The sequence below is a fragment of the Mauremys mutica genome, chromosome 4 (assembly GCF_020497125.1).
Source record: "Mauremys mutica isolate MM-2020 ecotype Southern chromosome 4, ASM2049712v1, whole genome shotgun sequence".
In the NCBI taxonomy this organism is placed as follows: Eukaryota; Metazoa; Chordata; order Testudines; family Geoemydidae; genus Mauremys; species Mauremys mutica.
The window spans coordinates 122,756,737-122,770,248 of record NC_059075.1 but is presented as its reverse complement, the minus strand read 5'-3'; the positions used below and the strand labels follow the sequence as shown (position 1 = coordinate 122,770,248).

The following is a 13,512-nucleotide window of genomic DNA, read 5'->3' as shown; positions in this document are numbered from 1 at the left end:
TGGAGAATAATGTGTAATTGTCAATATTTATCCTCCTCTAACCGATTCAAGCTTGGACTCTGCTGCAGTGAGAGCTGCTTTGTTGGGCTTCAGTCCAGCCCCTCATTACATGAGCTCTCATTAGTATGAAGAACACTCAGATACTATTGTGCTAACATAACTGAAATACTTTTACACCTATCCTCACTTGGTGCTGAGCTCTGTTAAATGTCAAGGTAATGTGGCAGCTATAGGCAACATGCCTAACTAGTGAAGTTCTCTTGCTCCCTAGTGGTTGAAAGCTCTTTGGTGCATGGTTTCTACAATATATATGTGTAGAGTGTCTTAGGTTTGGGGGCACCTTATGCAGTAATATGCATCTCAAGCTGCCTGTTGTGCTAGCACAAGGTACTTGGATACCTTTGGAGGCCATGATGCATATCAGTCTCCTGAAACTAAGAGCAGTCAGACCTACAATGCATTACTCCCATTCACATGATCCTGTCATGTCGGGAAAATATAAGGAACATGACCTTTCATCTTCTATGTAAACAAAGGGGGAAAATCCCTCCCAGTGTGCATAGAGATGAGCAACTTATGGCACAGGTGTATCCAGAGCCACCTCAATTTCTTTGACATACCTCCCAGGCACTCAGAACTGATTGGCAGACGCCCTCATCAGGCATTTTGCCATGGATCACAAGTGGGAGTTGCAGAATTCAGTGCTGAACAATATATTCACTCAGTGTAGTACGTCATCTTGGACGTGTTCATGATCAAGAAGTTAACTTGTATTATTTCAGAGCAGCATGGTGTCAGGACTCCAGGGACAATGCTCTTCTACCGTACTGGACAGACCACTTGAAGTATGCTTTCCCTTCCATCCCACTATGATCCCAGGTTCTATGGATGATTCGTCACCATGAAGCATGAGTCATTCTCAGTGCACTCTATTGGCACAGACAGTGCTGATTTCCAGACGTTCTACAAATGTCAACCTGTTAACCCATCTGCATTCAGTCCTTATCAGACCTGCTAACTCAAGAGCCATGGAATCAGACATCCTAACCCAACTCGCTTCACTCACAGCTAAGTCTGACGCCCATCCTAATATTGAGAGTGTTCATGTTCGGTGGCCATTCAAACTCTCTTCGTAATTACAGCAGGAAAGACTACCAGAAAATGTTGTTTGCAATGTTGTAGCCTTGTTGGTCATAGGCTGTTAAGAAAACAAGGTGGGTGAGGTAATATCTTCTGTTGGACCAACTTCTGCTGTTGAAAGAGGCAAGCTTTTGAGCTACATGGAGCTATTATTCAGGTCTGAGAAAGATATTCGGGTTTCCCAGATCTGAAGAAGAGCTCTGTGTAGTTCAAAAGCCTGCCTCTTTTACCAACAGAAGTAGGTCCAATAGAAGATATTACTTCACCTACCTTTTTCTCTCTGCCAGAAAATGTTATCTATCCAAATTGAGGTGTTTCTTTACCTGTTGCAACAGAGCCAGTTATCAAGGGCAGCAGGTATTCCTGCTATTTTATACTACCTCCTCCCTCTCAAGATGTTGGGTCTTTTTATTAGGTCACTGCAGCTTCACCTAGCAACAATCGGTGTATTCCCTCCTCCAGTAGATGGCTATTCTACTTTTTACTCATCCAGTAACAGCCAGATTCCTAAAGAGTAGGACTGACTTCCCACCAGTAGTGAAGCCACTACCACAATGGAACCTCCATCTTGTCCTTTCAAACCATTGCCCATGTGCTCCATGCCCCACCTGTCTTTGAAGGTCACCTTCTTGGTCAACATTTACATCAGCCAGGAGGGTGGGTGAGCTGGATGCCCTAGTGGCTGACCCAACATACACTGCATTTCATAAAGAGAAAGGAATCCATTCACCTCCACCTGAAATTTGACCTGAAGGTAACTTCCAATTTCCACATAAACCAGTCAACTCACTGGTATCTTCCCTGAAGCCTCATATCTCAAGTGAGGAGAAGAGATTTCATTCAGCATCAGATGAGCATTCGCATTCTACCTGCAAAGAACAAAACTATTTAGAAAATCACGTGAATAATTTTTGCTATGGGAGAGCAAGCAGTGGGACAAGTAATATCTGCTCAGAGACTAAGTTGGTTTCTGACGTATGTTCCTTTGCTATCAGTTGGGTCATCTCCCTCCCTTGGACCAGGTGAGGGACCTTTTCACTAGAGCAGAGGTTTTCAACCTCTTTTCATTTGTGGACCCCTAAAAAGTTTTTGAATGGAGGTGTGGACCACTTTGGAAATCTTAGACATAGTCTGCAGAACCCAACTAGAGCACAGGCGACCTCAGTAGCAACTCTTTAGGAAGTGCCTATGCTGGACATTTGTACAGCAGCAACCTGTAATTCCATTCATGCTTTCACTAAGCATTTCACTTTGGTTCAAGCCTCTTCTCCTGATGCAGCCTTTGGAACAGCAATGTTACAAACATCTATATGGCTGGCATCCTTGCACTCCCCTCCTCCTATTTGAGTACTGCTTTCCAGCCACCCATACATGGAATAACTAGAAGGACCAGCACTCAAAGAAGAAATGGAGGTTACGTGCCTGTAACTGGAAATTCTTTGGGGTGTGTGGTCTCTTTGTATTCTGCTACCCATTCTCCTGCCCCTCTGCTTCAGACCATGACTGGATTCATGGTAGAGAAGGACCTGGAGAGGTGGTCAGTCTGCACCTCCCCCTGTGCTCTCAGTGCTGGGCATGAGGAGATCCAGGACACAGGTGTGAAAACAGACACTATTTGCTAGTTTTTTCCGGTCTCAGGCACGTGATGCGCTTGCATCCCACATATAGAATACAGATAGGGGTCACAAATGTCAAAGAACTTCCCATTACAAGTAACTTTCAATTATTTACTCACATGCAGGTCTCCTGTTTTACTGCAGCACTCCCTGCTATTCCAATCCTTTGCCGTCCTTGAGTAATGGTTGCTAGTTATCCTAAATAGCTGTGCTTGTTGCTGCAGACTGCGTCAGAAACTAAGCTCATGTAGCTAGTCATGTCACTTGCGACCAAAGTTGAATTTCAGCCTCTTGAAGCAGAAGGCTCAGATTTGACTTGATATGCCTCAGGTCAAGTCCCTTTTATTACCTACATTTGTATAGCTCAGGGTTCGGCAACCTACGGCACATGAGCCAATTTTGAGCAGCACGCAGCTGCCTGCCGTGGTCCCGGCCTCCAGCCTAACTCAGCCCCACCGCTCTCCCCTGCGGGAGCAGGAGGCAGAAGCTTGGTTCTGCGGCAGCCAAGCTTCCTCCTCCCCCACTTCTTCCCTGAGTGTGGTGCTTTTCTCTCTCCTTCCCTGCGCCAATCAGTTGATGGCCCTTGCGAGTGGGAGGGGGAAGAGCGGCAGCATGTACACAGCTCCATAGAGGAGGCAGAGAGAGGTAGGGACGGAGCCTTGGGGAAGGGGGTGGAACAGGGCATATCCCTTCCAGCCTCCTGCCATGAGCCACTCAGGGCAGGGGGCTGGGAGCACCCCTATGAGCCGAGCACCCCATCCCTTTGCCCTGACTCCCCCCCCCCCCAACTTCCAGGCAGCAAGCTGAGCAGGCTGGCGGCATAAGGTCAGCATTTTAATTTAATTTTAAATTACGCTTCTTAAACATTTTGAAAACCTTGTTTACTTTACATACAATAGCTTAGTTATATAATATAGACTTATAGAAAGAGACCTTCTAAAAACGTTAAAATGTATTACCGGCACGCGAAGCCTTAAATTAGAGTGAATAAATGAAGACTCAGCACACCATAGAATCTCAGGGTTGGAAGGGACGTCAGGAGGTCATCTAGTCCAACCCCCTGCTCAAAGCAGGACCAAACCCAACTAAATCATCCTAGCCAGGGCTTTGTCAAGCCTGACCTTAAAAACTTCTAAGGAAGGAGATTCCACCACCTCCCTAGGTAACCCATTCCAGTTCTTCACCACCCTACTAGTGAAAAAGTTTTTCCTAATGTCCAACCTAAACCTCCCCCTCTGCAACTTGAGACCATTACTCCTTGTTCTGTCATCTTCTACCACTGAGAACAGTCTAGATCCATCCTCTTTGGAACCCCCTTTCAGGTAGTTGAAAGCAGCTATCAAATCCCCCCTCATTCCTCTCTTCTGCAGGCTAAACAATCCCAGTTCCCTCAGCCTCTCCTCATAAGTCATGTGCTCCAGCCCCCTAATCATTTTTGTTGTCCTCCGCTGGACTCTCTCCAATTTATCCACATCCTTCTTGTAGTGTGGGGCCCAAAACTGGACACAGTACTCCAAATGAGGCCTCACCAGTGCTGAATAGAGGGAAATGATCACGTCCCTCGATCTGCTGGAAATGCCCCTACTTATACAACCCAAAATGCCATTAGCCTTCTTGGCAACAAGGGCACACTGTTGACTCATATTCAGCTTTTCGTCCACCGTAACCCCTAGGTCCTTTTCTGCAGAACTGCTGCCCAGCCATTCGGTCCCTAGTCTGTAGCAGTGCATGGGATTCTTCCGTCCTAAGTGCAGGACTCTGCACTTGTCCTTGTTGAACCTCATCATATTTCTTTTGGCCCAATCCTCTAATGTGTCTAGGTCCTTCTGTATCTTATCCCTACCCTCCAGCGTATCAACCACTCCTCCCAGTTTTGTGTCATCTGCAAACTTGCTAAGGGTGCAGTCCACACCATCCTCCAGATCGTTAATGAAGATATTGAACAAAACCGGCCCCAGCACCGACCCTTGGGGCACTCCACTTGATACCGGCTGCCAACTAGACATGGAACCATTGATCACTACCCGTTGAGCCCGACCATCTAGCCAGTTTTCTATCCACCTTACCATCCATTCATCCAGCCCACTTCTGAAAGGTTGCCGACCCCTGGTATAGCTTTATCTTGGAAGCCCTGAAACACCCTTCTTGTTTCTGGCATGGCAACCAGATTTTTCTTCTGTTAGGATTAGTTTGCAAGAAGCCTGTTTTTCCCAACACAGATGCCCCTGTGCCATTTTAATGTTTATCTGTTTGTACCAGTAACTGCATTGCAAAAATGAGATCTTTCCAAAGATCTCAAAGCATTTGAAGTGGGCATTTCAGTAATCTAGGACTAGTGATGTATCTGGAGTTGGGCAGAGTGCAAGCCCAATGCAGCCCACAATCTGACACTGCAGTTTGCCTCCACCCTCCTGTTCAACATGTGGGTGTGGCCGATATACAGCATGCTAGGCTCGATAGTCTGCTTCAATATGCACATCTTCTATTCAGATAGAGCATTGCATGCTGGGAACTGGTGTCTCTTCAGTTTTTGTATTTAAAGGGATACTGTCAACTATTGCTATAGTAACCTTACCTGTTACATGTAAGTAAAAAGTAATGCTGGGAGGAAGGCTCTGTTTTCTGATAGGACATTTGACAGTACTTTGTGAGTAGTCAGCTTCCCTGTAGTCTATTAATAAGGGAGAAACCACTAACACAAAAAATACCCTTAGTTAAACCCTCTCACAAGCAGGTTCATTCCAACACAGTGGTAAAATCATCAGAAGCCGCTGAAGTTTGCTCTGTTTCCTCTGGTGCAGCTGAACTGTTGTGACTGCCACAGGGTGCTATTTCTAAAATTTCCTACTACAGATAGGACCTCAATTTCTAATGTAACAACCAGAAGAGAACCTTTGGGTTTTATTTAATATCATAAAGAAGGGGAAAGCATCAAGCCTAACTGACTTGCCTGCTGCCACAAAGAATCTTTAAACATAACTGTGAAAGACTTCTTGAACACCCTTACACTTTCTCTTCAGCCTAGGAATTATTTTAAAATAGCACTCCAGATCTCCAGTGTGGTTGTCTGACAAATAAAGCTGTCCCAGTTTTTTCACTTTCAGTTTTGGGCTGGGTGTGCCCCAGTCAGTATCCTTAAAATCTACAGCTATGCAGCTTTCCCAGCAAGTGAGCAGAAATGAAACTTCCAGTTTCTGGACTGGGCTTTGGTTCTGTGTGGCTGCCAGACTATAGATCAGGGGTAGGCAACCTATGGCACAGGTGCCGAAGGTGGCACGTGAGCTGATTTTCAGTGGCCCTCACACTTCCCGGGTCCTGGCCACCGGTCCGGGGGGCTCTGCATTTTAATTTAATTTTAAATTAAGCTTCTTAAACATTTAAAAAACCTTATTTACTTTACATACAACAATAGTTTAGTTATATATTATAGACTTATAGAAAGAGACCTTCTAAAAATGTTAAAATGTATTACTGGCACGCGAAACCTTAAATTAAAGTGAATAAATAAGACTCAGCACACCACTTCTGAAAGGTTGCCGACCCCTATTATAGATGCTTCACCTCTGCTATGTAGAGTGACTAACGTTCTGGCTTTTCAGGAAAGTCCCATTTTTGTAAAGATCCTGGCAAATCATTCCCTCCCTTAGCTTGTGCAAAGGGCAGGGGTAGGGACAGAACTGTAAAATAAATCCTTGGGGGGCAGGGAAAATGAGATGCTGTGCCAATCCTGATTCAGACTTCCATTGTAGAGATGTACGTTATATTTGCATTGGAGGTGGGGAGGGTGTATAATAGTCTCAGAACTTGTTTTCCAGTGATACGGTTACAGACTAGGATAACGCTTCACTTCTTGATCTGGGGCTTTCCTCTTTTTGACCCTCCCAGGGGACAAGAGCCAGATCCCAAGGGGTTAAAAGGAGCTGGTCTCTTTCACTTCCATCTTGCAGGAGGTGGCACGCTGCAAGTGTGCATCTTGCAATGAACACAATGTGGTAAGCCAGTCACTATTGCTTCTTCTGACTACTGTCAAATCCTAGCATTCCCTCCTGATGGGAGGCTTACTGCAGCTGGGAGGTGGGATCACAAGGCTTCTCATTTACAGGGGAGTTGCATTTCTAAACATTTTAAGACTTGTGCAAAAAGCACAGCACTTTGCTGTGCAGTAGTGTAGCTCTGGCCTTGTCTTCTCTAAGGAGCTTCTTACCTGTTTTTTCAGCTGTGGTACAGCTGCACTGGTGCACAGCTTCCTAAAGTACATTAACTGCTAGTGTGGTCAGAAAATTTAGGCTTGAAGCAAACCTTTCCTGAATCAGCATACAGGCACTAATGTTTCTTGCCTCCTGAAATACTACTTGTTACCAAACTTTGAGCTTAAGACCACAGATGTGGTACCGTTATAGCTCAAAATCCTGGGCCAAAGTTGCATAGAATAGGACTCTTAATTGCTGTGTTTAACTGTTAGGTATGTGTAGATTCCGCCATGACCCAAAAAAAAAAAAGTTTAAGGCCAGAAAGGGCAATTATGATCATCTTGTCTGATCTGTATAACATAAGCCTTAGAAGCTCACCCAGTAACATCTGCATTAAGCTCATAGCTTCTGTTTGACCTATAGCATATCTCTTAGAAAGATACCCGGCCTTTTAAAGATTTCAAGTGATCAAGAATCCAGCGATGAAGTTGAGAATTCAGCCTGTTGGTCTTGTCCTACAAATACATCTAGGTGTATTGTTATTAAAAACAATAGCGGAACTACTATGAGTATTCTCACTGGGGCTAATAGTAGTAAGTGCTATTCCCAGTGGCTAGTGAGCAAAATATGGCTTTGAAACTGCAATATTAAAATTATTCAATATGAAATCTTCATTTATAACGGTTAGTATTGAGACCCTAATTTGGCCATGTTTGTACACTAACTATATAATAAAAATAGACTTCCTAAAGTCTTAATTTGTCCTAAAATGGCCTTACATATAAACTGACTTTATCTTACAGTATTTTATAAAAAAAAAAAAATCAAACTTTTGTTGAATTAAGAATAGTGTTCATGTTTGTAATCTGTTCTTGAAATGTGGCTTCTAAGACCGACATTATCTTTCACTGGAGTTGAACGCTTAACCATCTACAAACTATGCAAACAAGTTTGAGAACAAAAAAATTGTTGTAGAATATTTAGCTAGGTAACTTTTAAAACAATCATTCAAAATTTGCATGTTGTTGCATGTCTTGCCGATAAGGTGGCTACACCCCTATTGCTTATACTAATGTGTTGGCTTTCATGAAAGCCAAGCTAAGTTAATGAGGTGTTATCAGTGAGTAAATTTTTCTCTAGCTGGATGGTAGAAAATACCTTATAAATTGATCAGTGATTTTTGAGGATGCTGTTAGATCAAACTTGTAAATTACTTGCAAGTTGAGGTAGTCAAAATACAGTAAAAGCAGTGTTATCTGGCAGTTTACCAAGCAGAAAGCTCTATAAACCGGCATTTCTGATCTTCAGTAGGGTTGCCAGGTGTCCAGTTTTCAACCAGCCATTAAAAGTCTGGTTGGTGTGGGGCCAGCAGGCGTTCTGCATGGCTCCATGGAAACGACAACATATCCCTGCTGCTCCTAGGCAGAGAAACAGCGACAAGGGCTCCGTGCACTGCCCCAAGTGCTGGCTCCGCAGCTCCCATTGGCTGGGAACGGGGCGGTGCTTGCGGGTGGAGGCAGCACGCAGAGCTGCCTGGCTGCGCCTCCGCCTAGGAGCAGCAGAGACATGTCGCCGCTTTCAAGGAGCTGTCCGAGGTGAGCGCCGCTTGGATCTGGCACCCTGAAATCCTTCCTGCCCCCCAACCCCCTGCCCAAAGCTCCCTCCCGCACCCAAACTCCCTCCCTTTTAGTTAACCGGAATTTTTGAGTTACAACCCCTCTATTCCCTGCGCTCTGACTGTCCTGACCCCATCCACCTCCCCACCCCCTGACCACTCCCTCCCTCTGAACTCCCCTGACCTCTATCCCTTACTGTGCTGCCTGGAGCAGCGGTGGCTGGCGGTGCTACAGCCGCGCTGCCCGGCTGGAGCCAGCCACGCTACTGCACAGCATAGAGCACCAGATCAGGCCAGGCTCTGCAACTCTGCTGCCCCAGGAGCTCATAGCCCCACCACTCAGAGCATTGCACTGCCAGCACAGTGAGCTGAGGCTGCAGGGGAGGGGGAACAGCAGGTATGGGGCAGGGGGCTAGCCTCTCAGGCCAGGAGCTCAGGGGCTGGGCAGGAGGGTCCTGCAGGCCGGATGTGGCCCATGGGCCATAGTTTGCCCACCTCTAGTCTAAATAGACAAGACTGAAGGACAAGGGTGAAAGATACAACCTACAATGATAAGGGTGATGGTTGGCAATTTAGTTGTAGCTGCTTAGTGTTCTGGTTTTGTGTTTATGATCTGGCTTTATAATGCATCATGTGGTCTGGGGAGACTGGAAAAGCTGGGGAGAGTGAAGCTGGCAGCAGAGAGTGTGTGAGGGATGGGGAAGGAGGTCAAGTCAAATGGCAAATTGAGTCCAGGATCTAAGCTAGTTGTTCTGATTATCATCTCTATGTCCAGAGGTGGTAGTGCCTCCTGCTGGGGGATTTGCATCTCCTGGGGTTTGCTCTTCCCATGCGAGTTACTGCTTTTACTCCCTTATTTCCCAGCTCACGTGGCTGGGATGGAAAGTCAGATCTGAACCTGTGGAGAGGGCCCGTGGATGAGCCTCAACACCTACCACCTATCCCACTTCCTTTGCTCCAGGTGCTATAAACCTGTTTGCAGAGCACTGTGGTTTCAGAAGCATCTTTATACTGGTATCCCCTATTCCCTGTCTGTTACTACTCTTTTGTGCCAACAAGGCCAAAGATGAAAATGTGCCTGCATTCTGTATGCCCAGTGTAATCAATAATGTGGTAGGCCTGCTGGAATCTAAATGTACAAAAGACACAATTGTTTCCCACCTCAAGACAAAATACTGATGAGTTTGTAAAGCCCAGCTAACATTCTTGGTGAAAATTGGCAGAGACACAGGGGGCACTGGCCTCACGTCACATGAACCACTACCCCTTCCCTTCCTTGTGAGTTGAGGTGTGGTCAACACCCAGGGCCAATGATTCTAATCCCATCTGTCCCCCATCTTGCCTAAAGTGCGGGAGCTTATAGGCAGCGAGGGGAACAAATATGGAGTTACAGCTGCATGGTTTCTGGTAGTGGGGGCAGAGGTTGCTTAGCTGTTCTTGCTGTTGCATGGCCTGCATCCAGGGAACTGACCACAATAGTTGATGATTTTCCCTGAACAAAAGGGACTGGGGAATAAATGTGTGCACCAGTTATCCAGTGGTAGATGTCCCAGAAAAATACCGGGACAACATGTTGACATGCTAACATGGCTGTTCTTCCTTTCTGGGAGGGTGGAGTGCTCCTTTCCAATGTAATACCAGTCAGGCAATGTGAGGCCCTCTGAAAACACAGGTTAGATGTTTCTGTGAAGCTGGAATGCATCCAGGTGTCTAATTTGGGGTTATTGTGACAGTTGGAAAAGGAAGTTAGCTGGCTACTTGGCACTGTCTACAGCTGTTCTCATCCTCCTCTTTGTTCTCTCCACAGCGTGGCACAATGAGGCGGCGCTATGAAGATGATGGCATCTCAGATGATGAAATTGAAGGAAAGAGGACATTTGACCTGGAGGAGAAACTCTCCACCAACAAATTCAATGCCAACTTCGTCCTCTTTATGGAAGGCAAAGGTCTGTGCCCCCTCCACTGCCCACACCCACTCTACTGCAAAGTTTCTAGAGAGAAACACTGTAGGAAAAGTGCCCCTGTGAACAAACTGTCTGATCAGTGTGTGTCCTCCACAGTCCTCACTCCTGTGGGAGGGAGGAGAACTACTTCTCTAGTAGTGTGTGTGTGTGTGTGTGTATGTATGTGTGGGAGGAGAGGAGCTCTTCCCCAGTGCTCAGGGCCTTAGAGGACAAAACTCACTGCTAAGTTCTTTAGCTGCCAGTTGGATCAGTGGTGACACAAGAACTGGTATCTAAATCCAGAGATTTGCCTCTATTTTTATTTTCTATCTCTTCCCTTCACCCCTGGCCCCCTTGATATTTTGGGCCTTCTTCCCCTTTGCTGTCTGTCTTGATTCTTTCTCTTCTCTGAGCTGCTCTGCTTTCCTAGCACATGCAGCAGAGTAAATATGGCCTTTCAACCCCACCTCCCCAAAAAAGCCCTGCTGTAGCCACTGTTAAGTGGCTTGGAGATGGAGTGGAACATGCTAAGTGAAGTCTCAACTCTACCCCACGCTGCCAATGAGCCAGCAGCTGGGAATCCAGTCCTAAGAATGGCTTTTGAAGCTGCTCCCTAGCAAACCTCCACCTGAAACATACTGAGTAAGAGAGGAGCTAGGTCCCTAATTTTGCATACCCAGGCGGGGTGGGGTAAAGAGAGTTAGAGGGGCAAATATAAGCTTGCATGTGACACTTATAATTAAGGCTACATTATTGTCAAGAAGTCACAGAAGCCATGACTTCCAGAGACTGCCCTTACATTTTCTGCTTCAGCCCCTGGGTCTGCGGGACTGGAGCTAGCAGCCAGTGGGGCCCCGGCAGGGTTCCAGCAACAGGTGACAGTCTCTTCAGGGTCCCCCTGCAGGGTTCCAGTGACTGGGGACAGCCTTGCAGGGAGGTGAGGGGAGAGAACCCCGTAGCTCCCAGCCACCCAGTGGCAGGGGCAACCATGGAGCTGCAGTGGCAAAAGTCGCAGACAAGTCATGGCTTCCACAAATTTTTGTTTATTGCCCCTCACCTGTCCATGACTTTTACTAAAAATAACCATGACAAAATCTTAGCCTTACCTGTGATAACCGGGGATCCTAGAAATCCATTTGCCACGGGAAAACATGGAATTTGCATTTTTACAGAGAATCTTTAGTTTTTATATTCTGTGAAAAAAATAAAAACATAGTGGAACCTCGATTATCCGATCTAACTTGCCCCGGTCCCAGATCGGATAATCAAATTCAGATAATCAAGAGAATGGGCGGGACTCAGGCTGTCAGCTTAAAAATTGTAAATATATCAATAAAACCTTGTATTCAACTGATACCTAAATATATTGTGGCTAAGGAAACTAAGTTCAGCGTTTCATTTTAATCGTGGGAAAGCATGGACTTTTGTGTGTTTTATCAGAGAATTTTGGTGGGTTTTTTTTTGTTTGGTTGGTTTTTTTTTTTTTTTAAATCATGGAAAACTAGGATTCCTGATGCTCACACAGCTGATGTGAGCTAGGCTCTAGATGCAGAGCTCTCAGGGAGGAGGAAGTCTAACTGGTTGCTTTAAGGCCTCTTTTGCTTGATTGAGTTTGTTTGGGAAATGATAAACTCTTTCCCTGTTTGTCTGACTCAGTGATAGGGGCCCACATACCCTGCCCTGCTTGTGCCTCTCTGGCCCATGCTTATGGCAGGCTGCCTACAGCTGGTTAGGACAGTACTTGGAGATGAAATTCTGTAGGAGAGGGTGGCTAAGCCCAGTTCTTCTTTCCATTCTTCATGCTACCTGCCCCTTCCCTGGTTAATATCCCCAGTATCTCTGTGGCTGGCAACCTCCCCTTAATACATCCCCTCTTCTCTCTCACTCATGACAGACTTCAATGTTGAGTACATCCAGCGGGGTGGCCTGAGAGACCCTTTGATTTTCAAGAACTCTGACGGGCTCGGAATAAAGTAAGTGTTGAGGATATGGAAGGGTGGGTGACTCTAGCCTAGCTGGCCACTGGCTGTACTACAGAAATAACCTAGCAGTCTGACAGGGCCTTTCCACCTGAGGGTGGTCTTTCTATCCCAAGTTGTATCTGTGGATGCTCTCCTAAGAGTTCCCAGTTCAGAATCTAGTCCAACTGTGGGAAAGCAGATTCTGGTAGCTGCCCCAGTGCGGTGTCCAACTTGTTTTTACCGTGCTTTTGACATATGTGCTCATTCTAACTGGGCGCCCATCTGGGGGGGTGGTTGTATTTGTATCATTGCAGCGCCTAGGATCCCCAGCAGTGGGCCAGACCACATTGTTCTGTGCTGATACAGCACCTCACACAAAGACAAGTATCAGAGGGGTAGCCGTGTTAGTCTGGATCTGTAAAAGCAGCAAAGAGTCCTGTGGCAAGACTAACAGATGTATTGGAGCACGACCTTTCGTGGGTGAATACCCACTTTGTCGGATGCATGTAGAACAAAGACAGTTGCTTGGCTTATGAGCCCTGTCTGAGAGAGTATGAGTTGGGCAAGAGTTACAAGAATGGGTCAATCAGTGAAGTGAAGATGCTCTTGCCTACCTGAGTTGCTAAAGGGAGAGGCTAGTCAATAGGTTAGGACCATTCAGAATATGATAATGAACACACTATATAGGTTTTGGGTTTGGCTCTCCCTTAGTGGGGCTCAAATGCTCTGCTCTGAGATCTGGTAGGTTCCTTGGGCATGGCTCTTTCCTGACTTGGGTGGAGGGAATTAACTGATACACTCCCAAGTGCTGTGCTTTCATGGTGCCAAGTGAGATGTCACTTACAATTGTGCGGATCTGCTTAACATGCTCATCCCTCTTTCCTTATATGCTGTGATCAGCTAATGCTGATGGCATTCAAATTAACCCCTTTTTTAGATGAATGGGACAGTTCACCCTTCAGAGCTATTGTTTCAGACTCCCTGCAAATTTAGGCCTAGTCTTCACAGTTTTTAGTACTGGTATGAGTCTGCTAGTTATGGGGATGA

At 46.1% G+C, this 13,512-nt stretch overlaps 1 protein-coding gene across 7 annotated transcripts in view; it reads left to right on the top strand.

The window, feature by feature from the left end:
* Positions 1-13,512, top strand: part of KDM2A (lysine demethylase 2A) — a 70,873-nt gene that overhangs the window by 21,051 nt on the left and 36,310 nt on the right. For 6 of the 7 annotated variants that reach the window (XM_045014092.1, XM_045014086.1, XM_045014087.1 and 3 more), the window contains 2 exons: positions 10,369-10,507; positions 12,399-12,477. In XM_045014092.1, coding sequence (XP_044870027.1) covers positions 10,369-10,507; positions 12,399-12,477 — 218 coding nt within the window. Of the gene's footprint in view, positions 1-6,667; positions 6,749-10,368; positions 10,508-12,398; positions 12,478-13,512 lie in introns of those variants that run through there. The other variant, XM_045014091.1, reaches the window with a different exon arrangement.